Source organism: Aquila chrysaetos, chromosome 10, assembly GCF_900496995.4.
Source record: "Aquila chrysaetos chrysaetos chromosome 10, bAquChr1.4, whole genome shotgun sequence".
Lineage (NCBI taxonomy): Eukaryota > Metazoa > Chordata > Aves > Accipitriformes > Accipitridae > Aquila > Aquila chrysaetos.
In genome coordinates, this window is record NC_044013.1 from 36,294,086 (window position 1) to 36,318,786 (window position 24,701).

The 24,701-nt window shown below is 50.0% G+C and overlaps 2 protein-coding genes across 4 annotated transcripts; one reads left to right on the forward strand and one right to left on the reverse strand.

The window, feature by feature from the left end:
• Nucleotides 1–735: 735 nt before the first annotated feature.
• Nucleotides 736–13,757, reverse strand: UNC45B (unc-45 myosin chaperone B). 2 transcript variants are annotated; one of them, XM_030029236.2, is made up of 21 exons: nucleotides 13,739–13,757; nucleotides 13,231–13,314; nucleotides 12,926–13,095; nucleotides 12,088–12,124; nucleotides 11,575–11,750; nucleotides 10,925–11,014; nucleotides 10,252–10,419; nucleotides 8,898–9,066; nucleotides 8,441–8,611; nucleotides 7,413–7,584; nucleotides 6,696–6,996; nucleotides 6,191–6,285; nucleotides 5,377–5,518; nucleotides 4,787–4,927; nucleotides 4,466–4,593; nucleotides 3,926–3,992; nucleotides 3,439–3,552; nucleotides 3,206–3,321; nucleotides 2,739–2,856; nucleotides 2,474–2,629; nucleotides 736–1,556 (listed from the first exon to the last, which is right to left on the reverse strand). In XM_030029236.2, the coding sequence occupies exons 3-21, from the start codon at nucleotides 13,085–13,087 to the stop codon at nucleotides 1,290–1,292; spliced, it is 2,790 nt and encodes a 929-aa protein (XP_029885096.1). In that variant the 5' UTR covers nucleotides 13,088–13,095; nucleotides 13,231–13,314; nucleotides 13,739–13,757; the 3' UTR covers nucleotides 736–1,289. The 2 variants fall into 2 exon arrangements, with proteins under 2 accessions (XP_029885096.1, XP_029885095.1); XM_030029235.2 differs by having other exon boundaries at nucleotides 13,660–13,749.
• Nucleotides 13,758–16,625: 2,868 nt separating this feature from the next.
• Nucleotides 16,626–23,882, forward strand: RAD51D (RAD51 paralog D). 2 transcript variants are annotated; one of them, XM_030029149.2, is made up of 11 exons: nucleotides 16,626–16,681; nucleotides 17,005–17,148; nucleotides 18,376–18,437; nucleotides 18,597–18,715; nucleotides 19,483–19,564; nucleotides 19,679–19,813; nucleotides 20,241–20,336; nucleotides 20,523–20,613; nucleotides 21,466–21,536; nucleotides 22,470–22,637; nucleotides 23,367–23,882. In XM_030029149.2, exons 2-11 carry the CDS (start codon nucleotides 17,067–17,069, stop codon nucleotides 23,448–23,450), a joined length of 990 nt encoding a protein of 329 aa, XP_029885009.1. In that variant the 5' UTR covers nucleotides 16,626–16,681; nucleotides 17,005–17,066; the 3' UTR covers nucleotides 23,451–23,882. The 2 variants fall into 2 exon arrangements, with proteins under 2 accessions (XP_029885009.1, XP_029885008.1); XM_030029148.2 differs by lacking the exon at nucleotides 16,626–16,681 and adding an exon at nucleotides 16,699–16,888.
• Nucleotides 23,883–24,701: the final 819 nt, after the last annotated feature.

A 24,701-nucleotide genomic window follows, 5' to 3' on the forward strand; every position in this document is an offset into this window, starting at 1 on the left:
CTTTTGAAAGACAGATCCAAAATTCCTAAAACTGGGTATCCAAAACTGAAGGCTGGTTGAAAACAAACCATATCATTTTCCATCACAGAATGACCTGTGATTCATTTGGTTTGGAAGAACAGTCCAATATCCTCCTAGTGTGATTATAAAGCACCAGTGATTTAACTGAATGTGGTTACAACAAGGAGAAGACATTGTACACAGCTGGAATCAGCCTCCAGACAAATTTGCCATTAGGTTGTCAAACCTATTAGCTTAAAATTTCTTGCTTTTCTGACTTCAGGAATCTAGAGGCACTTTCCATCTTTTTTCCTTAATCAACATACAAGGAAAGACTATCTCCAGTTCCTTTCATAACCACCAAACCTCAACACTTAATCATGCCACACCTATCACGTGAATGCAAACATTTATATAATAAAGTTTAATGTGATGACCAACTGGTGTGTTTGCTTCTTATTCTACTTCTTCCATAAATGAGATATTTTCAACATTCCCTGTTGAGCCAAACACTGTGTCCTGGTGTGAACCTCAGCTTAACCCATTAGTGCCACCTCCTCGTACAGCCTTTTATGGCGACTTCACATGTTTTGAGCAGGGTTGGATATTTCACAAGTGGTAAAAATTCAGGCTGTGCCACAATTACTCCAGCTTCCTGGGTGTGATGCAAGGCTGCAAGTTGGAGTTGCCTTAGATTCTCCATTTGCTTTATAAAAGCAGAACAGGAATTCCACATGGAACAAAGTAGTGAATTTATTAAGAGTTCATCCACCATCCTCACACTGTGGCACACCACTTAAGGCTGTTTAAAAATTACCATAAATGAACAAAAAAGCATACAGCTAAAACCCAACCTATTTTCTGACTACAGAATAGAAGGCATTTAACGCTCCCTGTTTCACCATTGCTAGGAATTCCAGAAGTACCAGGAGCTGTAGATGGATGCAGGACAGATTTCAGCTCGGTTGAGTTTCCTTCCAACAGCACTCTGCCACATTTCCAACATAACCACCTCTTTTACAGCTAGGCCTTGAAGCTTTCATCATTATCAGCTGAACAGGGGCAAAGAAAGGATTCATACCATTTGGGAATTACTCAAATGGACACTTTCCAAATTTCCCAGGCAAATGTCCCCCTTTTCCTCATACAGTTTCTGATCCTCCAAAGTTGTCCCCAAACTATTCCATGCCTTGACAATAGTGCTAGATTTTCCTCACAGCTCTCGGCTTTCCACATTTGTCAGTAGCATTTTTCCCCACATTTAGCCCTTTTTGGTGCTTTTCATCTCCTCATGCCTGAGACAGAGGTTTGATCAGACCATAATCCATGCACCTAGTGAGGCAATCACGTGCTACATTAATGATGTGCTGCTTCTTGGGGTCATCTTCTTGCTTGCCGATGTATGTCAGGATCTCTAGGAGCTCTGACTCCACCAGCTTCTTCGCTAGCTCTTTGTCAGCACTGATTAAGTTGAAAGCGATGACCAGCCCTCGATGCTGTACTTCCATGTTATCATGCAAGCAGAGCCTCTGCAGGATTTCAAGCCACTGGGTGGTCTTCAAGGAAGAGAGAGATTGTTAGTATTGATTGGAAGAATACCTCAACCAAGAATGCAAGTTTGGCAAGGCGTGTCTCAGCAGAAGGAAGCGCAGGGACTCCCCTCTTCAATACTCATGTCAGGTATGGTTATTTGATTCTTTAACTAAGGAAACCTGACTCCAAACTTTTGAACCTGTTTTTTGTTATGCTAAAGTCAGAAGCTTTCATGACACTAGCACCTTATGGAAACACATTTCAGGTTTAAGCTGCTGCATGATCTCTGTGCAAAGAATCTGATCAGAGTATTAACACAGCTGAGATGACCAGCAGCAGACCACCCACTCCCTCCACTGATCTTCCCGAGCCCCTCCTTTGGCTTGATTAATCATTTTTATTCTAACAAGCCCCAGTGTCCAACATCAGTGTGTGTGCAACACAACAGGGTTCATGAGTTCTCAACCTCAGCTCTTCACAGATACTCAGCTGTGCAGGGTCTGAGTTCTCAGGACCTACAGATCTGTGCAGGAAATGGAGATGGTTTGGGATCTGTAAAGCTCAATAGGTGGTCTATCAAGCTCTTCTCACTTCTGAGTGAAACAAGGTTTGGATTTCAGGTTATGTATCAAAAGCTTTGAGGGCCTATAGAATAACATTCTGCATTTCTAACCTTGCTTGACAGTTAGCATCCAGGACTCAGCTTGAGGAATGGCTATATAGAATTGTTCCAGCTCTGAGATGAAGTCTAGTGTAAGGCAGGCTGGTTTACTTTGTGCAGGGATGGACTAGGAGCATGCACACCCAGGTCTCAACTTCACCAAGTTCCTCACTATCAAACTGGTAGACTACCTCTTCCTTTTGAGAGGCATTTTCATGACTGAGCCGGGCCCCTTCAAGGGTATGTCTACACTGCCAATAATCTGACTTATGGTCTTACCACTTCAGTCATCTTAGAGCAGAGTTTCTTTTGTGCTGCTGTAAGCATGGCCAGTGCTCCGGCTGCTGCAACCTGGACTTTCTCATCATCCTCACCACACAGTAACACCACCAACTTCAGCCGGTCATTTCCATCAGCCACAAAACGCTCTTGCACCTAAAAAAAATTCCTCATGATATCCAGAGATAACACAAGTAGGAATGCCTCATCACAGGGGCTCACGAACTAGTGCACGCAGTCAAGTTTAAGATGCCCAGTGAGTTACCTCCTTGTTGACCACCAGGTTGCACATGCACTCCGTGGCTGCCTGTCGAAGTTGGTCATGATTCTCAAACATGTAGTTTTCAATATCTGGCAGGGCCCTCTCTTTGACTATCTTCATCCTGTGTTGAAGAGCAGTCAAATAAAATACATCATGGGACAAGCAATAACCAACTTAAAAAATATTAACTGCAGACAGGGAAAAGCCTTGAAACGAGTCAGTGTCCTGGAGCTCATGATGTGTGGTTCATTCCCTATGCAGATTAGGTTCATGTCTTTCCTCTTTCTGAGGAAAGTGTGCCACTCTCGTTTTCCCAGCTATTTTATTCATCTTTTAGGTCTGAGACCTTTGCAGCTCTGCCAAAGGTAGCTCAACCTGACCCGTCTTCATAGTCCTACAAGAAAAGCGTTGAACTGAAATTCACATTCACTCCTGGGGAAGAAAGAAGGTCAAAAAGCAGTTAAACTCACCTAAGTTTATCACTTCTTCCTGAAAAGTTAGTGAGACCTAACAGAGCCTCGTAATTCTGGAGGCCATCCCTCTCAGTGTTGAGCAGGCTGACAAGGGGCCTCACCACCTCGTACACCTAAGAAGAGAAGGCATGTCACTGCTTTTCCAGCTCTCAGATCTTGGCGATTTTCATTTGCTAAAGGAATTAAAGGGGGTTTGTTGTTGTTGTTGTTGTTGTTGTTTTTAAGCTTACCCTCTCGCCTGGGAATGCCATGTCTGGATTGGAGATCGCAGCAATTTTCGCCAGAGCATGAGAAGCCTTTATCTTGCCAACTTCTGTGCCTTCCACAGCCAGAGGTATCAGGGCCTAGTGACACACAGGAAACTATTCAATGCTTGTGAGAAGATTTACAGGTTTGCCTTAATACACTAAAATAAGTTTAAAATATCCTAAAGATGTGTCTGTTGAAGAAATGGGTCTGGACTGTAGCCCACAGCGATGTCTTGCTTTTGTTCTCAGATGGGCACCACACCAGAGCTTGTAGCTCACAAACAGTTGTTTAAAGAAGATTGCTTCTTTGGAGGCTTGCAGAGATAGGACTGGAGTGTCAGTCTGGGCCCCGGGGGCTACCAAGACAGCTCATACTTTTCTGTCACCTTCCCTTACTGTAGACATATCATAGGCTCCCAGCGGACATTAACTGCACATCAGGTTGGGCTACGAACATAAGAGTAATCACCTTTCCACCACCTTGAGCGACAATAGTCCCACGGTCCTTGGGGTCTTCACACAAGGCAAGAAACACCCTGCAGAAGCACAGCATCACTTAGTGAAACAGCCACACGGGAAGGCAATAACAACCCACATCCCTTATGGAAGGGGGCTATGGTTTTGCAGGGGTGCCAGATCCACCAGGTAAATTCCAGATGTTTAACCCAGTGCCCACAGCACTCTAGGAAGGAGCAACAAATAGCATAGAAAGAAGTTTCCAGGCCTGTAAGATGAACTCTATTCCAGCCAAAACCAGTACAGAGGACTAGAAATTCAAAATGCATCCTAGGAAGGCAGCCCTGTAAGCCAGCTTCAAGGTCAGAACGTGGATTTTTGTGACATTGCTTAAGAAAAATTTTGGGTTTAAATCTTTTCTCCATCTCCCTTTCATCCCTCCCCCATAGCCAGAATGCACCATCCCACGAAGCAAGGAACCAGCCCAGGTGCCCATCTCAGTGGCACACGGGCTGGCCAGCACTCCTGGCTCCCACGACAGCAATGAAGGCACCTGGCGATGAGCTCCTTGCTCTGGTCTGTCAGTATGGCACTGTCCGCCTTCACCATGCAGGCCAAGGCAGAGACGACGCCGGCTTTCAGCAACCGCTTCACCCGCTTCACCACAAAATCCTTCTTGTCCTGAGGGGAGACATCGGAAAGGGATTAGCCCCTTAGTAGTTGCCATCCCACTGACTACAGCCAAACCTGGTTGCAGACCAAAGCCATTTCAGCCTCAGAGACAGGAGACCTGAGGTCTGTGCCAATGGATACACCAAAGAAAGCTTTGAGATCCAAGCATCTCCTCCCAGCTCCCCGGCTGTAGACAACCTACCTTTGGATGCTCCTCAGGCACATGCTGCTTGGAGAATTTTGCCAGCTGCACCAGCTCTGGGACCAGCTCCTTGGTATCATAGCTGTTGGTACAGTTCACCAGCGCAGAAGCCACAGAATACAAGATAGTCTTGTCGCTTGTCTGCACGGAAAAATAAAAGCTTATGTGAGGGTGAGGATGACACAGCAAGGAAACAGGTCCCTTAGGACTGCCATTGTGGTGGTTTGCACTAGCTGAAGTGTTCTTAGCCTTATCCCCAGCTTTATAGCCCAGGGCAGGGAAAAAACAAAAGTTTTTATGGTCAACAGGCTGTTTGACATCATCAGATGCTGTCAACACCTTGATGCCTTTGGTTTTCATGCAGTTGCTGACAGTAAAGGTAAAAGCAACCTTCCTCAGCCTTGGGAGAAGAGCAGGATGATAACAGCCTTGAGGTATCTCCATGGCACAGGCAAAACTGAAGTTTTGATAAACTAGAGGTGAGGGGTTGGGGTCACAAGTCCTCCTGCCTGGGGAGACAGCGTTGGGCTGGAGAGCTGAGAGAACTTGATGCCACCAGAGGAATGATGGAACAAGGTAATGAGATAGACCTTGGCTAATTCAAACATAGCTTGCAGGGCTAGCTCATCTTCAACGAAGTCATCTTTCACATCTGCATCGAGGGTTAGATATGCCAGCCCTTCCACAGCCCACTTCCTGGTCCGGGCATCAATGCTAGTGTTGCACAACCATCTGGAAAAGAAAAACATCCACATTTCTATCTCAGGAGCCAGGACAAATTTCTCTGGGAGAAGAGGAAGGAAAACAAATAGCTGTTGAGATGGTTTCAGGCCCGAAAATGTACTTGGGTTTTGCTGCAGATCCTAAAGACTGTGGGTGCTTCCCTTGAAACATGACCTTCCTCCCATGGCCCAACTTAAGGGATCTAAATGCTGCAGGGACAGACCAGGACAGCTACTCAGCACTGCTTTGCCTTCACCATCACATGAAACACATGATGCCCTGCTATCCAGTGCCAGCAGCAATGATCACCCATTCTGTCACTTCCGAAATCCATCCCACCTCCTTGGTTAGTTCACCTGGTAAATTCACCTTCAAAAGGTACTTGTGCATATTCTAGATGATAGTACTTGATTAAGCTGTACCATTCTGGCACCATGTCTGGTGTCTCACAGGGGAAGTGAGGGAGGGAGAAGGCTTATCTGGTTCTTGAGGCAGGAGGAATACATGGTTGCTTGAGGCACAGAAGAACTCCAGGTTCCAGTGCAATGCCTCTGGGGGCACTGTCAGCTGTTAGGCAGCAACAGTAAATGAAGGCAATGTGCAGGCAGGATCTCTGGGGAAAGGGACATATTGTATTTCGCAGAGTATGGAGCAACAGAAGAAAAAAGTAAAATCACTCACTTTCGGCACTGCTTGGCTAACTTCTCAGTGGACCCCTCAGCAAACTGCCGCAGTCCGTAATCTGTACCTCCTGCTGAGCCCAGCTTGCAGAGACCCTGAGGAGAATGAAGAAGGTACACCAGTGAGAAAGGTTCACTAATCCTCTAGCATTGCTGCCCCAAAACAGCCTAATCCCATATCTAAAGTTTAAAGTCAGGTCTAACAAAGAGGAAGCATTCTAATACCCAGTAGATCATTCAACTTGTAGCAGAGCAAAGTAAGGTTTTGTGCTCTTATTGGATGTCTTTAATAGAAGACTTAACTAGTTTTGCCTTCAAAGTTACCAATAGTCCATGTGCTGTCCTGGTCTGCCATCTCCCCCTTTCTTGTAGGGGGAAGCACCATAAACCATTCCCCAGTTGAGGTGACTGAACCCAACATGTTCCCAGGACTTCCCCCTTGTCCCAAGTCCAGGGTTAAGCTGGTGAGTGTGGCAGGCGATAGAGGCAGGGCCTGCCATCCTTACCACCAGGGCTCGGATTTTGATCTTCTCATTCTTGGTCTTCTTGTAGATCTCCTTCAGGAGCGTCACCCCGTTGGAAATGATGAAGGTGGCCCGGCTCAGCTTAGTGGAGGCATGGATGAGGGCTTCCACAGCCACCAGCTGGTCAATCTCCCTCTCGGACCCACACAGGGCAACCATCATCTCCATGACTCCCTTCATGCCAAGCAGCTTGTTGCCCAAGTCAAAGGGCCCTTGCAGAACTCCAGACACCATCTGGATGGCATGGAGTGTCTTATCCATGTCCTGTGGGTCAATTTTGCTCCTGCATGGGATAGAGGGAGTCAGCATGTGGAACAGTAGTTGCTGACAGTTCTCATTCCCTTGGGCAGCGAACGTCATCCCTCAGATTGAGAGCCAAGCTCCACTGCTGAAATATGTGTGTGTATATATATATATATACACACACACACACAGATAGATAGATAGATATATACACACACACACATACATATATATATAGGTATTTGGGACACAGCTGAGCCCAAATTCATACAAAGGCTGTGATCCAGGATCTGAGGATCCCAGCTGAAGGATCCAGCAGGATCTCAAGCAAATCATTGTCTCCCAGGGCCTCAATTTGGCATCTAAGTGGATTGCAAGTGCCTCATCTCATCCTTAAGACCTCCTGCTCCCATGCCTCTGGGCCAGCTCAGCCCCAGTAAGCCAGCCCTGACTCACTTGATGTACTCCTCACAGATCACCCGGTAGTTGTCACGCTCTGGGTCACAGCGCAGGTCATCATAGAGTTTATTTAGGAGGACGGAGGCAGTCAGCTGCGTGTTCTCTGTCAGCGGCAGACAGTCAGGCATCTCAGGAATCTGGCCCACCACTTTCAGTATCTTTTTTAAGCCTGGAAACAATGGAGTGATATGGCTGTTAGAGGGGAGAGGGACTGTACAAAAAACTCAAGATACTATTTGTTGGTTTCTTGCAGTGAAGTAGCTGGCTTGGATGGTTTTCCATCATTTTGCAGCCTAATCACATAAGCCTTAAACAAAGAAGACACTCAGATATTTACTGGGGAGGAGCTTCTACTTGTGAGATTACAGGTTTGCAGCATCAGGCTTTTATCCAGCTCTCGGGTAAGATAAGCAAAACTGTGCGTTTGGTCCCTGGCTGGATCAGTTATTTTTATCAGGAGGCATTAAACCTACTGACCTCCAAGGCTGGAGGCTTTGACTGAGGAAAAGTCATTGACTTTCAAGTGATTCTGGATGTCTTAACCCTCCTTTTGCTAAAGTGTTATTAAAAAAACTTCCACCAAAATGGTAACACACACATGCATTGGAATTAGTATAAAAACACACGCCACACAAATTCCTCACCCCCTTCCAGTCTTAGATATGACCAGTTTAAGGATCCAGCAAGTTCAGCGGGTGCTCATCTCATCCTGTCTAAGTTAGACCATTTATCCAACCCAAATCCTCCTAACATTAGCAAATACATTGGAATAAACTAACCAGAGAAGTTAAGTCAGTCCTTTAGAAACTGAAAAATTCTTGTTCTCATACACAGTTTTTTTCCTCTTAATCTTAATACTGTTTCCTGCTAAGTCTAACTTTGCTCTAGGCTTGCATGAACAACAACAAAAAAAAAAAGCCAGAGAGGATTTATTTTATAGAGAGGATCATTTCTACAGGTATTCAGGCAAGAATACGCAGCTCCACATCTCCCAAACCAGAACAGGATGGAGAGGAAGGACTCACCATTGTCGATGACAAAGATGGTCCTGCTGTTGTCATGGTCCTTCAGGTCCTTCCTCGGTATATTCTTGTTGAGGAGGTTGAGAGCTTGGTCTCGTCCCTGCCCAGATACTTCCTTACTGACCAGCATATCCAGCAAACGCGTTGTGATCATCCTCAAATCTTTTTTAGTATCTACAAAGAAGCAAGACAGTAGCAGCCACTTACAAGAAATTCTCTTCAAAAGCAGATGAACCCAGTGAAAACCCATTGAAAGCCATTGTGTGGCTGGAACATAGGTAAGTTAACACGATGAGAATAAGAGCTGTGTGCAGTTTGTCATCCTGGACAGCTGAAGGGTAAAGACACCACTTCACCAAAGAACAAGGAATAAGGTGGACATCCCAGGAACAGAGCCCTCCCTGCTCACCCCGCTTCTCCTCCAGCAAGACTGAAGGACCACCAGGTCATGCACCATTACCTAGCACTACGGCCTCCTCCTTCCCGTGATGCTCCTCTTTCCCTTGGCCCAGCAAGCAGTCAGTGATGGTCTGCAGGAGGTTGCAGACAGCCAGGGAGATTTCTTCATTGTCTACAGACATCCACATGCAAATGTTGTCGATGCCTAGGTAATGGAGAATGGCGGTAGCCTGGCCTCAGAAAGGAGAGAGCAAGGCAGCTGTTAGCAAAGGGTATGAGCCTTTCCTTCCTGCATGATTTAGAAAGGTCGGCCTCAGCTTATACGCTCCTGGTATTTTCCTGGGTGAATCCCGAGCCAGTACAAGGCACAGTTTGCTTTTCATTCTTATTTTCATTTATAATAAGACAACTCCTAAAATCTAGATTTGCCAGTAATGCAAGTCTATTTCCAACAAGGATGTTGAGAAGAGTGTGGCTGGGTTTGGAAGAGGCCTTCATGCAAGGCTGTTAACAAAGAGCCTGTTCAGTGCACAAACCCCATCCTGGCTGTGAGCAAACCCAGTGTCATCACACAACCTGTCCCCGTGCGTGGTGGCACTTCAGTAATTCAGGGGAGGCATGTTCAGAAACACACTGACCTAGTGGGCTTTGCAGAACAGCCTTTTGCATATGACAACAGTTAATGTTTCAGAAAAAGAAAATAGGTCTCCATTGCACTGGATTTTTATCCAGTAGATTTTATTTTTGTTATGTCTTAGTTCCTCTCACTCCTTTGCACCGTTACGCTGACACGCATATTCATTTTGCACATGTCCATGTCCTGCTTCCAACCATGTAACACAGACAGGGCTTCTTATGAGCTGTTTTACACTATAACGACTGTCTTGGTATAGAGTAAGATATTAGCTGGCTCAGAGACCCCAGCGACTTGCCTTGGGACCCTTTCCAGGAACCTTAACTTTCTTGTAGATCCTTCCTGCTTTCCTTCATCTAAGCCTTGGACAAAACTTTCCCAAAGTTAGTTGTTATTAGTTGCTTTTCTGAGACCTGTGGTGAAGGACGTGGATTTGACCCAGCCATGCTCACCACTTCTGTGGTAACAACTCGGTGTAAATATTACTTCACCAGCACACATGAAGGCATCATAGGGAACACATACAGCTTTGACCCCGTAGATGAGGAACACAGTAACAGGGACAGTTTCAATAGTCTGTGTTAACCCCGCTTGCATAATTATTTGTATTCCCCCCCCCCCCAATTTAAAATTTTGTTTGTAGGATTTCATTTTTTCCAGCAAGAACCAGGAGGAAGAGAAGAAATCCCCACTGCACACAAACATCGTGAACTATTGCAATTTTCCATTCCCCCAGGTGCAAGGCAATAGCAGTAGAAGTCTCAAGGACCCCATTACTTACGCGAGCCTTATGTCCTGTGCACATGCCCGAAAGCGTCCTAACAGCTGCCAGGATCAACTCAGCATTTTTGGTTTCTATCAGCTGCAGCAGCAAGCTGACCCCGTTGTTCTGGAAAATCCTCTCGGCACCCGCTTCCTCCCGCCCCAGGACGATGAGGTTGTTTGCAGCCTGGGTGGGAGACAGAAGAACCAGGGGTCAGCGGCACAGCCTGCTAACATAGCAGCCTCCAAAACACTTCTGTGAAGCTCTGGGATGTCCCGGTGGGAGCTGTGGGGTGGCCATCTCCTGACGGATGGAGTAGACCAGTTCAGACCCCACCAGACAGTTTCTCCAGGTCCATCTGGGGATCAGCTTTGCTCTGCCCAAGAAAAGTGGGTCACTGGTTGGAGGGAAACGTGGGGAAGGTGGCAGAGATTGGCGTGAGCAGACTTCCAGTCTGTTCCCACCTTTGGAATTTTGGGAGGTTGGTCCACCTTCCCACTGCACAAGGGTGATGCCTCTTCGGGGCATTTCCCCTCTCAGTTGTCCCTCTGAGTGCAGTTCATCTCCCAGCTCCTTACCTTCTGCTCTGTCTGGGGGAGGTGGGGAAGGGAATGCAGCCTTCCGCTCCTCGGTGCGGCCTCTGACATTAAACAACAGCAATTTGTCCTGTCAAGTCCAGGACAGTTCTCACCTTTTCTCGCTTTTCTTTCTCGCTGTTCTCATCCAGCAGGATTTCAAACATCTTCTGTACCCTCAAGTCCGTGGAGAACTGAATGCGTAGCTATGCCAACAAAGATTGCATGGCGCATCAGAAGGAAAGAAAAATTGCTCCTCAATTTTCTATCACTTCAGGGACACCACAGACCCTCAAATCACAGACAATTTAAGCTGAATAACAAAATAGGCATCACTTCTCAGCGATCAGCATCAATTACCCACCTCAGACTTGTGGGCATGGGCAGAGCCAGCCCTAAACCATCATTTCTGAGACCTCATGGTACCTAGTGATGCAAGGACTTCTCCACAGCACCCCCATAAAGGTAAGTCAATGTAACAGCTGCCAGACCCAGTCCAAAGCTGGTCCAGTTCCTTGCCAGGACCTTACCAAGACATTCAGGACCAGGCCAGCCTTAGGAGTGAGCTGCCACACTTCTTAATTTAACCATTCAATATGATCCTCAGATTTACAGGCATCAAGTATGAACTTCCAGTTAACGGAGCCTATTTATCCCTCTCCATTGTTATGAGTTTCCAATATGACCAACAATCCATCAGTGTAACCCAGGGCAAGGACTTCCCACACCCCATCTGTGAACCCAGGACTGCTCCCCTGGCATTTACCTTGTCCTGGATGTTGGACCCCAGTCGCCTCAGGGTCTCCTGGAAGTTTTTGTTGCGGGGTTCAATGGTGGCACATTTCTGAGCATCTTTGAATGCTTGGTCCAATTTCCCCAATTTTTCTAGAGCTTGGCTGCGCCGGTACAAGGCTTTGATATCTGAAGCATTGATGTCAATAGCTGGGAAAGTGATCCAAAACATCAGGCATCAGAGTTTTCTTCTTGGAAACGCTCTGTGTAAACTGTGATTTGCTTTACAGTGACTACAGCTCCTTAAGACATAGTTAGTAACATTGTGAACAAATGGGTACCCGATTGGCACCAATTGCACAGATGCACCAAATTGGTGCATCTTCTTTCGTACCTTCTCCATTAATTCTCTTGTGGCCTCAGCACTTGGGTGTTAGTGGACATCAAAGAATAAGACCACAGTGACCCAAAACCAGATGTGAGCGCAGGCTGGAGCGAGCATACCCAGCAATGCAGCTCTCCTTTCTCAAAACACCCCCCTCCTTACCTCTAGATGCATCCGAAGCTGCCTTGGCGTATTCCTCCTGTTAAACCAGAAAGGAGAGATTTGTTAGCAGTGGGATAACAGGGCATGTCCCCATTGCTGATGCACACTGTGACCTCTCTGTTCCCACTTACTAACAGGACACCCCAGTGAACCAAGCAGCAGCCTACACAAGGGAAGATGGGGGTTTAGGTGCCTTTTCATCACTGATGGGGGGGAAGAGGAAAAGGTCTGTGACGCAGGCGAGACAACATATGCTCTTGCTGATGCAGCAGCAGGTCATGGACAGTGAAAGAAGACAGGATACTCACAACAGCCTATCTGCAGCTTGTTCTGGGCTGGTGTCACTTCTGGGTTAGTGAAAATTCAGGAACACGCAAGCAATCTGCTAAAATCCCACGGCAGGTTGCTACAAGCTGACTGCAGGGAGCTGAGACAATGATGGTACAGATGCTAAAAACTTTTTGTTTTGCTAAAGATCTGTGTCTGCTTCTCTTGCGCCGGAGCAAACAGCAAGAGCAATACCTCTGCACCCCAACCCATGGCTTACAGAGCTCTCCCGTAAGTGTGGAGTAGGCTGGCTGCCAAAAGCTTTTACTTCAAAATGATTAAGTGGGACCATCTCCGAGTTGAACCGGTGTGCTCAGCCCCATCAGGATTGAAGCAGGGAGGCAGCTTTACAGCTCCAGGACAAGCCCAGAACAAAATTTCAGACCAGTTTGCAAACACCCTATTCAATAAACAGACAAACCACACAGTCCGCAGCTGGCGAGCGCCCTTAGCTGCCTCCCTGCTCTTCTTCCCTTGAGCACTACCCAGGCAAGCTGGGAGCTTTTCTCACCTTTTTGAGGAAACACGCTGCCCTGTTCCTGTACAGCACTGCCTGCAGCGCCTTGTCCTTGTTGAGCTTTATGGCTTGAGTGTAGCTTTGAACAGCTTTCTCGTAGTCATTAGCCTGAAAATATTTATTGCCCTCCTCTTTCAGCTGGGTGGGATCCTCCATCTGGAGAGCTTTAAGGAAAAACATCAATTTGTGTCCCATTTTCAACTGCCTGTGTCACCGGGGTCGCCTGCCTACTCCATCAAGCTGAGTTTCACCATGAGACCAGCATATAATTAACACACACATTAATAAAAGCAGCTTACCAGACTGAAGAGTTTTGACAGTGAAGACCTAAATTGCTCCTCAAGGCTGTGGCTTCTCAGAAGCTTTTCCCAGGGCTGTAGATCCTTAGGAGTCAGTTAATAAAAGAAAGAAAACCAAACAAACAAAAAGAATTAAAGTCCGCCAGCACCACGGAGGGTCTGTGCGGCTCAGGAAAGAGCTCGCCTCCCACTCCAAGTTTGGGCAGGACCTGGCAGCTCCTGCTGCCTGTCAGCGTCACCTGTCACCGCAGCCTGTCCTCCTCCTCGTCCCCCCCTGTGCTATATAGTGCCTGGGGAAGGCTTTGAGCCAGGGCCCCCGGCAGCCAGTCCAGCTCACGGGGGGGCACCTGCACGCAAGCAGGCAGCACCTCTTTGCAGCAAGAGGGGATCCTCTCCCACCTGCCGAGGCAAATCCCAGCTTCCCTCTACCTGCAGAGCTGCACTGAGTGTGGGGAGCAGGAATGAGGGGGTTTCATGCCAAAAAAAGCCCGTGGCTGGGATGGCTTACCCCCGTTGCAGTGCTCAGACCCTTTTCCCTTTCTATTTAGGGAAGCATGAGACAGCTGAGCCTCAGGGACAAGCGGCCGCACGCCAGCAGCTGCAGCAGTGCCCAGCACCTTCCAGAACGCCCTGGGACTGAACGCCGACTCGCACCCAGTGCCACCTCCTCCTCGCAGGGCCTTTGGGAGCCCACCCCACTGGAATCCCACCCATGTCTGGCACTGCCAACCTGCCCTTGTTTGGCAGCCCACCGGCACAGACTAACATAGATGTCTGTACTGGAGCATATTGCCCCACTGCTGTGATGAGTGTCTCGGGTCTCAATTTGAATGACACCAGTAGACAGAGCAACACTGAGCTCTGAAAGAGCTGAGCCTTTCAAACCGCCCTGTTTCCCAGGAAATTAAATGAGGAACTCTCCTTTGCAACTTACCTCCCCCAAAACACAGGCCTTGCCTCCCTGAGTGTACTTACAAGCACCCCAGCAATAAAGTAAATGGGGAAACCAGGAATAGGGATCGGGAAATGACCAAGGGGAGCATGGGCTGACTGGTATTGGCTCAGTTGCTCCCATCAGGCTTATGCTGCAGAGCTGAGCTATAGCAGACAACACACTTCCACACTGAGACACTGCGAAGAAAAAAAACACAAACCAGTTATCTTTAATACTGGTGGTCTGTGTGGTGGCTTGTTGATCTTATGCAGCAAGAATCAGCAGACAACTGCCCTGTTCAGGTCTCCTATTTTATTCACCGTGCACCAACAGCACTGCCTGATCCCTGGTATCCGGGCAGGAGATGATTGCAAAGCAATTTGGAAGCTCCTCACAGCACATCACCTGCACAGCAGTTGCAGGCAGCTCCATCAAGGGCAGCTCAAACACCTTCGCCTGTTTGGGGGTAGGTCCAAGGCACAAGGACCACATTTGTGGAGGGTGTAAGAGGCCATCTCTGCCTTGGATAAGCTCAGTACAGTGGCTTTTCTAGGACTCACCTGGACTAAGACACCAGAAACCCCTTCCCACATTGCTTTAGGTACAGGGGAAAGGTCAGCTTGCTTCATTTCAGTACTCACAGTGTATATAGCACAGCCTTTCTCAAGTTATCCAGAATAAAGGCTTCATTTTCACAAGCAACAGCACTGCAGGTACTTCAAGTAAACTAAGCAACAAAATAAAATTATGTTTCATACTGCTAATGTTCAAGGCAGAGCTAAGAGTGGCCTCAGCTCCCCTTGGTCTGTTTTTGGGACAGGGTATCGGTGATGACACCGCACCGGCAGGGAAGAAGAGCAGCTGCCCGGGACGGGGGTGCCGGCCCCGGGAGTTACCTTGTCCCTCTGCCTTCCTGCAGCTGGAGCAGATGTGTTAACGCGCTTTGTGATAGCCCCTGAAGTGGCTAGCAGGTCAGGCAACAGCTGGTGCGGGGGGCCCTCTTCAGGCCTCAGCTGGGAAAGAAAAAAAAAGAAAAAAAAAAAAACCAAACAACTTTTCCTGGGGAAATTCAAGCCCCAGGCAGCCAGGGAGGGGAAGAATCCCCGGGCTTCCCCTGCAGCAAGCCCCTTTCGGGGACAGAGCTCTCCCCTTGCACCTTCATTTTCTGCCCTGCAAGCCCAGCTGCAGACATTAACTTGCCAAACCCGGTCCTGAGATCCCACCTTACTTCGTGACTCCAAGCCACCTTCTAATCCAGGACCTTGCAAAGAGCCGGCAAGGTCCGCATTGAAATTATCCTCCAGAAAATCCCAGGATGAGCTCCAGCACCTCTAGAGCAACAGCAGGGTTGCAGAGGTAGCTGCGCTCAGCACACAGGGCTTGAGCTTTTTTCCAACCCAGCATTAGAGATCAGGGTAAAGCTGCATGTAATCCCTTTTAGAGCTGCCCCCAAGCCCCTAATGCAAGTTTAGGGTGGTTAAAATGTTTACACAGAGCTCAGGTTCATCTCTGAATTAACTTCAGAAATTATAATTAAAGTTTTTTTTTTTTTTCCTATTCCCATCAGCTGCTCTCTGCAGGGTTCCATGGGTCTGCCTAGCTACACCAGGAGTGGAGAGCCCAGCTCTGAACACAAGCTGTGCTTTTAAAAGTGAAACAGGCACCACTTAGAAACACACAGAACGCTGTAAAAAAAAAAAAAAACCACAAAACAAAACAAAAACCTGGAGTAGCCTCATTTCAATCTCCTACTTTTTCACTTTCTCTCAAATTTTAAACTAGCTTGCTTGATTCTCCCCAGCCCCCCTCAGCAGCAGCACCTACCCCCCAAAACCAGTTAGCCCAGGCTCTGGTTCTGTTATTTATAGAGCCTGGGAGCCATGGCATTGCTGGCACCTGTGCTATGGTCATTTAAAGACAGCTGGTGGTTGGGGGAGTTGCTATAGATAAGGGGGGGGGGGGTTTATTTCTGCTTCTTTTGCTCCAACTTTGCTGCAGCTCCTGAGCGGGCTCTGGTGCTTCCCCCAGTGTCCCTGCTGGTATTGGGCTGTGTTGTGAGCTGAAAACTCCTGTTTGTCTTTGTGTGCTTCCAGAAGCACCCTCGGGTGTCGGCAGCTGGCGAGGTTTTTCCTTACTGGGACCAGCGAGGAGGGGAGACGCTCCGGAGGGGTGTTTGCAAGCAGAAACTGGCAGCGCTTCCCACCAAACAGGACCAGAAGCCAGACCCGTTTGCTTCGCAGGGTCTTTGCTGGGCCCGGTGGGGAACCAGGGGCCAAAACCCCCGGGCGGCCCCTGACCCGGGGGGGGGGGGGAAGCGGTGGTGGCCGGAGGGGCTGGAGGTTGCCCAGGGGTTTAGATGTGGGTCTGGAGCCCGGCTGTGCAGCCGCTAGATGGGAGTGCAACTACGAGTCCTGCCCGGTTCTTCCGCTGCCCGCAGGAAGCAGGAAGGGGAGCGGGCAGGGGGCTGGGGTCAGGGCCGCGGGGCAGCCTGGCTTCGGGCGCTGAGGGGAGCAGGAGGTGCGTTTGGGGGTGTAAGGGGGAAGGCAGGGCGGTGAGGATGGGGCGGGAAACTCGTTGTAGGGTTTTCTGCGTTCCTACGGGCGCGCCTGCCCCGAAGGGCTCTGCTAAAGATAGCTGGGATGGGGATTCGCTCGCTTGCTGTGAGCAGGAGCCGGCTGCAGGATTTGGGGCTGTTTGGCCCCAAAGGGAGACTAAACCCTCACTGTAACCACCCATCCCAGACACAGCTTGGGTAGCGTCTCCCCAGCGTGTGTAGCTCCGGGGGCAGGCACCATCCGTGTCGGGATGGTGCCGAATCCGCTCTCCCATCTCCTCCGCAGGTCTCCTCTCCTCCTGGCCCTGTGGTGCTGTGTCCTGGGGGGGGGGGGGGGGGGCTGAGGACATGGTGGTCCTGCGGGCTGGGCTCTGCCCTGGTCTCACCGAAGAGATGATCCAGCTTCTCAGGGCGAACGGCATCAGGACAGGTAACGGAGCGGCAGCGGGGTCTCCGTTTGGGGAATGTCATCCCCCGCGCGTTCGCGCTCTCCTCCTGTGCAGGACCCATCTGCCAGGCTGTGGGGCAGCCCCTGGAAAATATCTCCCGCCTCTGTGGCTTTGGCTTGCAGCCCAGGAGCTGCAGTGGGGAGTTTTCTTAGAGCCCTGTAGAGAAAAGGAGGGTGGGCGCAGGTTGTCTGCCATGAGCACGCTGGGTATTGACTGCAGGAGCCTGGGGGGCTGCAGCTCCAGTCCCTGTGCCAGGGAAGGGCACCCTGTACCCTGGAAGGGTGGTATTGGTGCGATATCCCTCCTGTGTCCTCCTTGCTGGGCATCTTCTGGGTCCCTCTGGGTGGATGTGATGAGTCAGGACTTCTCCAGGAGCCGGAGAGTGTTAGGACATGGTAGGGGTCTCTGCAGAGGCTCTTTGAGGGGCAATCAATTAATGGCTTCTAGAAGGCATTTCAGGAGAGTTTGTGCATTTTTCCCTCCAAAAAATGCCCAAGTTCCTGGCACAGTGCACCCTGGGCACCTCCTGCTCTTAGAGGGGGAAGGAAAGACTTCAGGTGGATTCTTTACTTGCTCTGAGAAGCTGGATTAGAGCTGAGAAAAACACCATTTTATTCTTGTTAAATGGAGTCTGTGAGATCCTGTGGGTGCTGGAGCCATGGATTTTGTAATCTTTGTTTTCCCTATAAGAACTGCTTTTTACCACTTTTTTTTTTTCAACCCATAACATACACACCTGTCTGAAAAAATTAATCTTGGAGTGGTTCCTGGGAGCAGAGTTGGGGCCACTAGTTGTTCTAATTTCTGTGGCTTTAGCCCTTCCTGGCATGCCCAGGGCTGGCACTTTGGGTCAGTCACTAGCCCCGTGGGACTGTGGTACGCTGGCAGAAGGGGACTCTCTAGGCTGGCCCTGGCTATCAAATGGCACTGGGCAGCTCTTGAGCAAAACAGGGAGAATTTTTACCAGTTTCTCTCCCTGATCTGTTTTGCAAGAAACAATTTGTTTTGCAATGAGTAGCAGGGCCATCTCAGAGGAAGAACTCCAATACTTCATTTTGTGGGGCATCCTGCTCGTCCACTTGAAGTGTTGGCAGAGGGCACACACGTTTTGCCTGTTGGTGCCCACAGGCAGGTTTTGTTTAAGCTGGTCGTGTTTGTGGGCTGTCCAGGTTTGGCTTCCAACTTCTTGTTCCTCATGTTATTTGCAGTGGTGGACTTTGTGTCATCAGACCTGGAGGAAGTTGCCCAGAAGTGTTCCCTGTCTTACAAGGTAAAGGGTGACTCCGAAGTCCTGGTACGTTAACTGGGGAGCTCAGAGCTCTTCAGCTCACGGCTTGGATGGGCTTGTCTCGGGGGGGACCTTCTGCAGTAGATGTTTTTGGCCCTGGACTTCCTCAGTCCCGTTTCCAGACATCTCTCTGCCCACCAGGCACTGGTTGCAGTGAGACGTGTGCTCCTGGCCCAGTTCTCTGCCTTCCCCACCAATGGAGCAGACCTCTATGAGGAGCTCAAGAGCTCCACGGCCATCCTGCCCACTGGGAGCCCAAGGTGGGTACATCACCTGGTGAGCCAGCAGGTCTGCCTGGGGCTGGGCTTGCTGCAAAAGGCCATGGTTGCCCAGCGCAGGCTTTGAATTTCAATGTGGTGATGCTCTGAGCAGGCTCAGTGGTGTCCAAACCATCCCCAGCAGCTGTTTTAAAAACTTCCAGCCACAGCCTGGCTCTGCCTTTTGTGAACAAGAGGTGAGTATTCTTCATGTCCTGTGGCTGCAAAGCCAGCCGGTCTGTGTCCCTTGAGGGAATGACATTGCCGTTGCCCTTGCACACCTTTTGCGAAGTGGTTGCGTGTCTCGCTTCCAGACTAGACAGCATGCTGCCTTCAGCCTTTCTCTTGAGGGCTCCAGAGAAGAGGGTTATGAATCTGGGGGGACTGCTGGGTGATGATGGTCCAAACTGTCTAGATCAGGCGTGGAAATGAGTTACTCTATTGCATATCCTTATTTCTTCTTTTCCCCTGTCGCCTCGCTGGGTTGTTACAGTGACTATGCAGAGAAACCCTGGGTATTCAAACCTTGCTCCCAGGACCACAGCTCTCCTCTAGCTCAGGACTATCCTCTTGTAGCCCCCACGCTGCAGATCTGCTGTTGCCCACCATGTGGAGAGGGAAGATGGGAGGGAAGGAGCAGAGCCTGAAGCACGTGTCTGCATTTGGGAAGGGGACTCTAGGGACAAATATCTGGGGCCTGCTGCTTCCTGATACCCCTGCCATTCTGGCTGAAGGGGTGTTGATAATCCCACCTTGTGTTCAACCTCTAGCCTGGACCAGCTGCTGGACTCTGGGCTGTACACAGGGGAAGTGACAGAGCTCATGGGAGCGCCAGGCAGTGGGAAGACGCAGGTGAGTGGGATGGAGGAGAGGGGGGAGAACAAGTAGGGTGAAGATGATGCCTTCAGGCATGTGAAGCAGAGAGACCTGGGAGGTCTGGCTGATGCCCAGTCCCTGCCTCTCCAGGTGTGCCTGGGCATTGCAGCCAGTGTGTCTCTTGGCCTCAAGCAGCATGTCCTGTTTCTTGACTCCACGGGGGGGTTCACAGCCTCCCGACTCTACCAGATACTTCGAGCCCGGGCAGAGGATGGAGAAGAACAGGCAAGTTCCTCTGGTGCTGCTCCCTCCACTCACACTGAAACTGCCTTGGCTCTTGCCAGCAGACAACCCTCAGAGGTGGTTTGTCTGTCCAACTCTGCCTTTGTCCTCATGGGCTTTTTTGGGTCCAAACTCTTCCTCCCATGGCTGGGTGGGTGCCGTGCTCAGGGACAGACACTGCGCTTTGTTTTTTTTTTTTTTCCTGGGCAGAAGGGGAGGGCTTGCTGTAGTCGCTCACACTTTCGTTCCCTGAGCTCAATCCACGTTGCTTCTTCCATCAGTGCAATGGGGACAACGGTGTTCACGGGGTGGAGGCAAATGTGGACGACATAAGGGTCCCTGGCTCCATGGCATGGTATAAATGCAAAGAGCTGGTAGCAGCTGGAGCTGGAGGGAATGAGGCTGTTGGTGATACCACTTTGTGCCGCAGCTAGAGGCTCTGCAGCGGATCCAGGTGGTCCGTGTGTTCAACATCTATGAAATGCTGAGCGCCTTGCAGGAGCTGCGGGATCGCCTCTCCCAGCAGGTAGGAGTGAGGGTCTGGGCCCTTCTCCCTTCCCCAGCGCTGCAAGGATGGCAGGAGGCCTTGTGTGCCTGATGAGTGATGCCAGATCACCCTGCCCTGGGGACGTTTGAGCCTCTGTGCAGCTCACGACCTCCAAAACTGCAGGATTTGTTACTCCACATTGCACACAGTGCCTCCTTCTTGCAGGTTGTGAGCTCCATGGGACCTCTCAAGATCGTAGTGATTGACTCGGTCTCGGCTGTGATTTACCCGCTGCTGGGCGGCAAGCACTCAGAGGGTGAGCTGCTTCGTTAGGATGTGCAATGAGGTTGCAGACCTCTGCTCGTCCTGAAGAGCATCTTCCTTCCATGTGTGCTGTGCCTGGAGCTGGGGCAGGACGGATGTGGGTGCGACTGCTCCCAGCTTTTCCTTTGGGACTGGATAAAAGGAGAATCTGTTTGCAGTGTTATCAGCAAACATTCAAGCTGGCTGTGGCTGTGCAAGCTCATGCTGGTGGTCTGAAACCCAGCCAGGGAACAGAGGAGGCACTGAACTGTTTGTCCACAGACTAAAACCTCTGCTTACAGTGTCACAGATACATCATGGTTGCTGGCACAGTTTGCAAAGCTCCCCTGAGGCTCTTTCTGCCAGAAAGGACCATAAATCAGGAGTGAGGGGCTTTCTGCTGGCTGAGATGCCAAGGAGGCCCCTCAAACACCTTCCAGAGGGTCTTGCACACCTGGGTGGCAGCCAGTGCTATCACAGGAGGTCCCCTTGAAGCCATGGGCTGTAGGAAATGAAGCTGTGAGCTGGAGTCCTGTACCTGTTAAATCATCCTGGCCAGCTTTGTCTGGAGCTCCTGGTGCTTTTGTAGGGTTTTTTGGCCTCAGGGCTTCTAAGATGGGAAAGGAGGGGGTGGGACAACTTGGGAACTGCTCTGTCCATGCAACATCCATTTGGCCAAGGTGCCCTGGAGTGTGCAGTTGTAATGGGTACATTGGGGTGCTGGTAATGGAAATGGGATGAAGGTGTCCATGAACACCAGCACTGGCACTAAATCTGGTGCTCATGCAAATCTAGATGTCACCTGCTTCCAAAATGCACTTCGGGGGTTGATCCCCAAACACCCAAAAGCTTTGTCCTCCACCAGGTTTGGCCATCATGATGCAGCTGGCCAGGGAGCTGAAGACACTAGCCAAGGAGTTCAGCCTTGCTGTTGTGGTGAGTGTTGCTGCACTTTGTCCTTTGCGTGCTGGCGTGTGCCATGGCGAGGAGCCCTGGAGAGGCTTTGGAGCCCCTGGGAGGGGGGACCCAGCTCCCAGCTAAGCAGGATCAAGAGGCCTGTATCCCACGGTGCTCTGCTCCCTGATGTAGCTCTGCTTCTCTGCAGCCTGCAGATATCTTGTTCCAGCAAGTGTGGAGCAAGAACAGGGCTGATTTGGTGCCTGCTTTTATTGCTGTCTTCAGCCAACGAGGCATTCACTTGATTGAGCAAGGTAGAGTTAAGCACAGACAGATTGAAAGGTTGTTCGTATTTATTTTTGATATAACACCATTCATTTAAGGGGCTGGCCAGCTTACTAAGTAACCTCTTGCTTAGTTACCTCGGAGGAACTGCAGGGCATTGCATCATCCAGAAGGAGCTGGGGACTGGAAGGGGGCCCTGCTCTAGTCCTCCCCAGCTCTCGGCCAAGCAATTGTATTTGCTTCAATGCACCCAGATGAGTTGCTGGAACCACAATTAAGGTGTTTGAATTGGGAAGCCACAACAGAAAATGGTGGTCTGCTGAACCTGGCACTAGAAAGCATTGAGACAGTCCTGCCCTTTGCTCTGATTAGCAATAAAGTGACAAGAATGGGGTGCCTGGAAGGACGCTTGGAGGCTCCAGATTAAACTTTGCAGGTGGCTTCAGCACCAGGAGTCACTGCAGCTTGCAGATACGAGTGAGCTCCTACCTGAGTACATGGGGCAGTTGCGTGGGATACATTTAGAGGGGGATGGCATGGGTGTGCTAAGAAGGAGGGCTCAGGATGGAGAAGAAAAAACTTCATAGAAGTAGCAGACTGGCCATTATCTCCCAGTGATATCCGGTGTTTCATTACACTGAGTGGCACTGCTTTTCCCAGGCACCGATTAGCCTGTTTGTGTTGCAGGTGACTAACCAGGTGACAAGGGAGAGCAGCACCGGTCCACTGAAGCCAGCCCTCGGCCGCTCCTGGAGTTTTGTGCCCAGCACCCGGGTGCTGCTGGAGAGCAAAGAAGCCACCTGGGAGAAAGCCACCACGCAGCGTGTCGCTTCCTTGGCAAAGTCATCCCGACAGGTGAGGTTCCCTGGACCAGGGAGGAGGGAGGAGAAGTAATGGTAATTACTTCTGGTAATAGAGGAGAAGCTATGTGACATGGACCTGGCTTCGGAGCAGAGGGAGGCTCCTTCTTGGGGGTAGGGCAGGATCAGGCCTCACTGGGTGACCCATGACAATGGAAGAGGAGCAAATGCCAGCCTGGTTGTATGCTACAGAAGAGAAGAGCATCTCTTCCCAACAGCCTGAGCTTGTATTTTATAGGCATGTTAAACGAGTGGCACTGCTTCCAATCCAGGTCATTGTGTTCCTTGTGCTTGTCTCGCTCTCCTGATTGCATGTGGGCAGAGCTGGCTCTGACACCTGCAGAGGTGACTTTGGCTTGAATCCTGCCTATGTATGGGGCGGTGCTGCCTGGGCCTCCTGGCTCTGAGCCCGCTCTGTGGCCTCATCCAAACGGGTTTGGATGTGGTGGCATGCTGGACAGCAAAACACATCCTGGATGTGCTAAATAACAGTGTGTCTGGGGATATCTCGGAGCAAGATGTTCTATCTTTACTAAATTGCATTCTCTATTTGTATCTCTGTGTTCAGCAGACCCACTTAAAATGAGGGCACCAGCAGAAAGAAATCCTCAAGGGGATGTAATTGGGGATTTTTGGCTCTGGGACAGGTGATGGAGTGATGTACAGGTTTGCCCTTAGAGTCCCAGCAGTGTGAGGTGAAGCTCCTCTCTGTTTCTCCTTGCAGCCAACAGGGATACAGGTGGAGCTGGATATTGGAAATGGTGATGTGCAGGAGCTGAGCCCAGCAACACTGACACAGGGGCTCTGATGTGGGTGGAAAAGCAAATGTCAAGGTCCAAGAGAGCTGCAAAAAAGCAGACAAGCACACTGAAGTTTTTACAGACTGCCTCAGAATCCTGCAGCCCTGGGAAGGACTGACATGAAGAAGCTCTTGTTCTTCTGTGCTGCAGGGAAAATGAGTGTGGGGTTCCCCGGAGATCTCCTTGCCTCAGCAGATGCTGCCTGTAGTGGCTGGGCTGTGTGGGCAGCATGGCAACTGGGTTCTCTCCTCTGCTGCAGGCTTGTCTTCAACCAGCAGAGCCAGCCCTGCCCTAAGGTGTTGGCCTGGAACCAGCTGGCATGTCCCTGCACAAACCCATGACTCCTCGTGCTGGGTTTGTTCCCCCATAACTCGCTGCCCGATAGTCCTTGGGCAGTCCACTGTGGTCTTGGTTCTGAAATAAAAAAATGTTGTACACTGCTGTGGTTGTTGAGAGCTGGAATTCAATTAATGGCGACTGCTGTGAACTTAATTAAAATTTTGAGGTTTAGTCCCTAGCAGGACTGGAGTGGGATGTGCTGTTGATGAGCTGGGACATAATTGGATGCTTGATCTGACCACCTCCCCAGAGTAACACCAGATCCTGTAGGGAGCTGCTGATATTTTGGGGACACTACTGTGCTGCATAAACAATTGCTGTTAACTGATGGTTATGATCTGGATCAGCTGGGGTGGATGAGCCCTGACTGACACCAGCTGGCCCTGTCTAATGCTCAAGGACCTACTACTCAATTGCATGTGGTGAAGTTTAAAATAATGTCTCCTTGCTCCAGTGCTTTCCAGCTGCTCTTATCTGCTCTGGGCAACCTCCTGGGGGCTCATGCAGTGCCAGGAAGGAGATGGGAGGCTGGGACGGAGCGCGGCCTCTCCTCTTGATCCCAGATGCCCTAGTCACCCTTGCCCTCTGCTTAGTAAGAAACATCCTTGGCAAATGAGCTGAGCTATGGCTTGCACTTCCAAGGCTGCTGATGTAGGTTTTGGGGGCTGGGAGTCATCAGGGCATGCTTATTAAGCTAATAACACAGCAGTACAGCCAGCTCCTGGAGCCTTCTAAGGCTGTGCTGGGCAAAGAGAAATCTGATTTAGCCAGAATTTGGGTTCTAATTTCTCCAGAGTAGACATAACACTGTACAGCCCTGTATTCTGAGCAAATAGCTGCTGTAAGGAAGGGGCAGCTGAAAGGGGTATGTGAAGGCACATTTTGGTTTCCCAGGAGGTCTCAGCACAGATTTTTGTTTT

What these genes read in the sequence shown, in the direction of transcription:
- UNC45B (XM_030029236.2), bottom strand. Translation starts at nt 13,087, where the DNA reads ATGGAGGATCCCACCCAGCTGAAAGAGGAGGGCAATAAATATTTTCAG. An exon ending in GCACAGGACATAAGGCTCGC is followed by an intron (nt 9,067 to 10,251) that starts GTAAGTAATGGG and finishes TTCTGAGGCCAG; the next exon opens with GCTACCGCCATTCTCCATTA. An exon ending in CATCTTTGTCATCGACAATG is followed by an intron (nt 7,585 to 8,440) that starts GTGAGTCCTTCC and finishes CATTGTTTCCAG; the next exon opens with GCTTAAAAAAGATACTGAAA.
- RAD51D (XM_030029148.2), top strand. Translation starts at nt 16,804, where the DNA reads ATGGGGATTCGCTCGCTTGCTGTGAGCAGGAGCCGGCTGCAGGATTTG. An exon ending in GGGCGGCAAGCACTCAGAGG is followed by an intron (nt 20,614 to 21,465) that starts GTGAGCTGCTTC and finishes GTCCTCCACCAG; the next exon opens with GTTTGGCCATCATGATGCAG. An exon ending in AGTTCAGCCTTGCTGTTGTG is followed by an intron (nt 21,537 to 22,469) that starts GTGAGTGTTGCT and finishes TTTGTGTTGCAG; the next exon opens with GTGACTAACCAGGTGACAAG.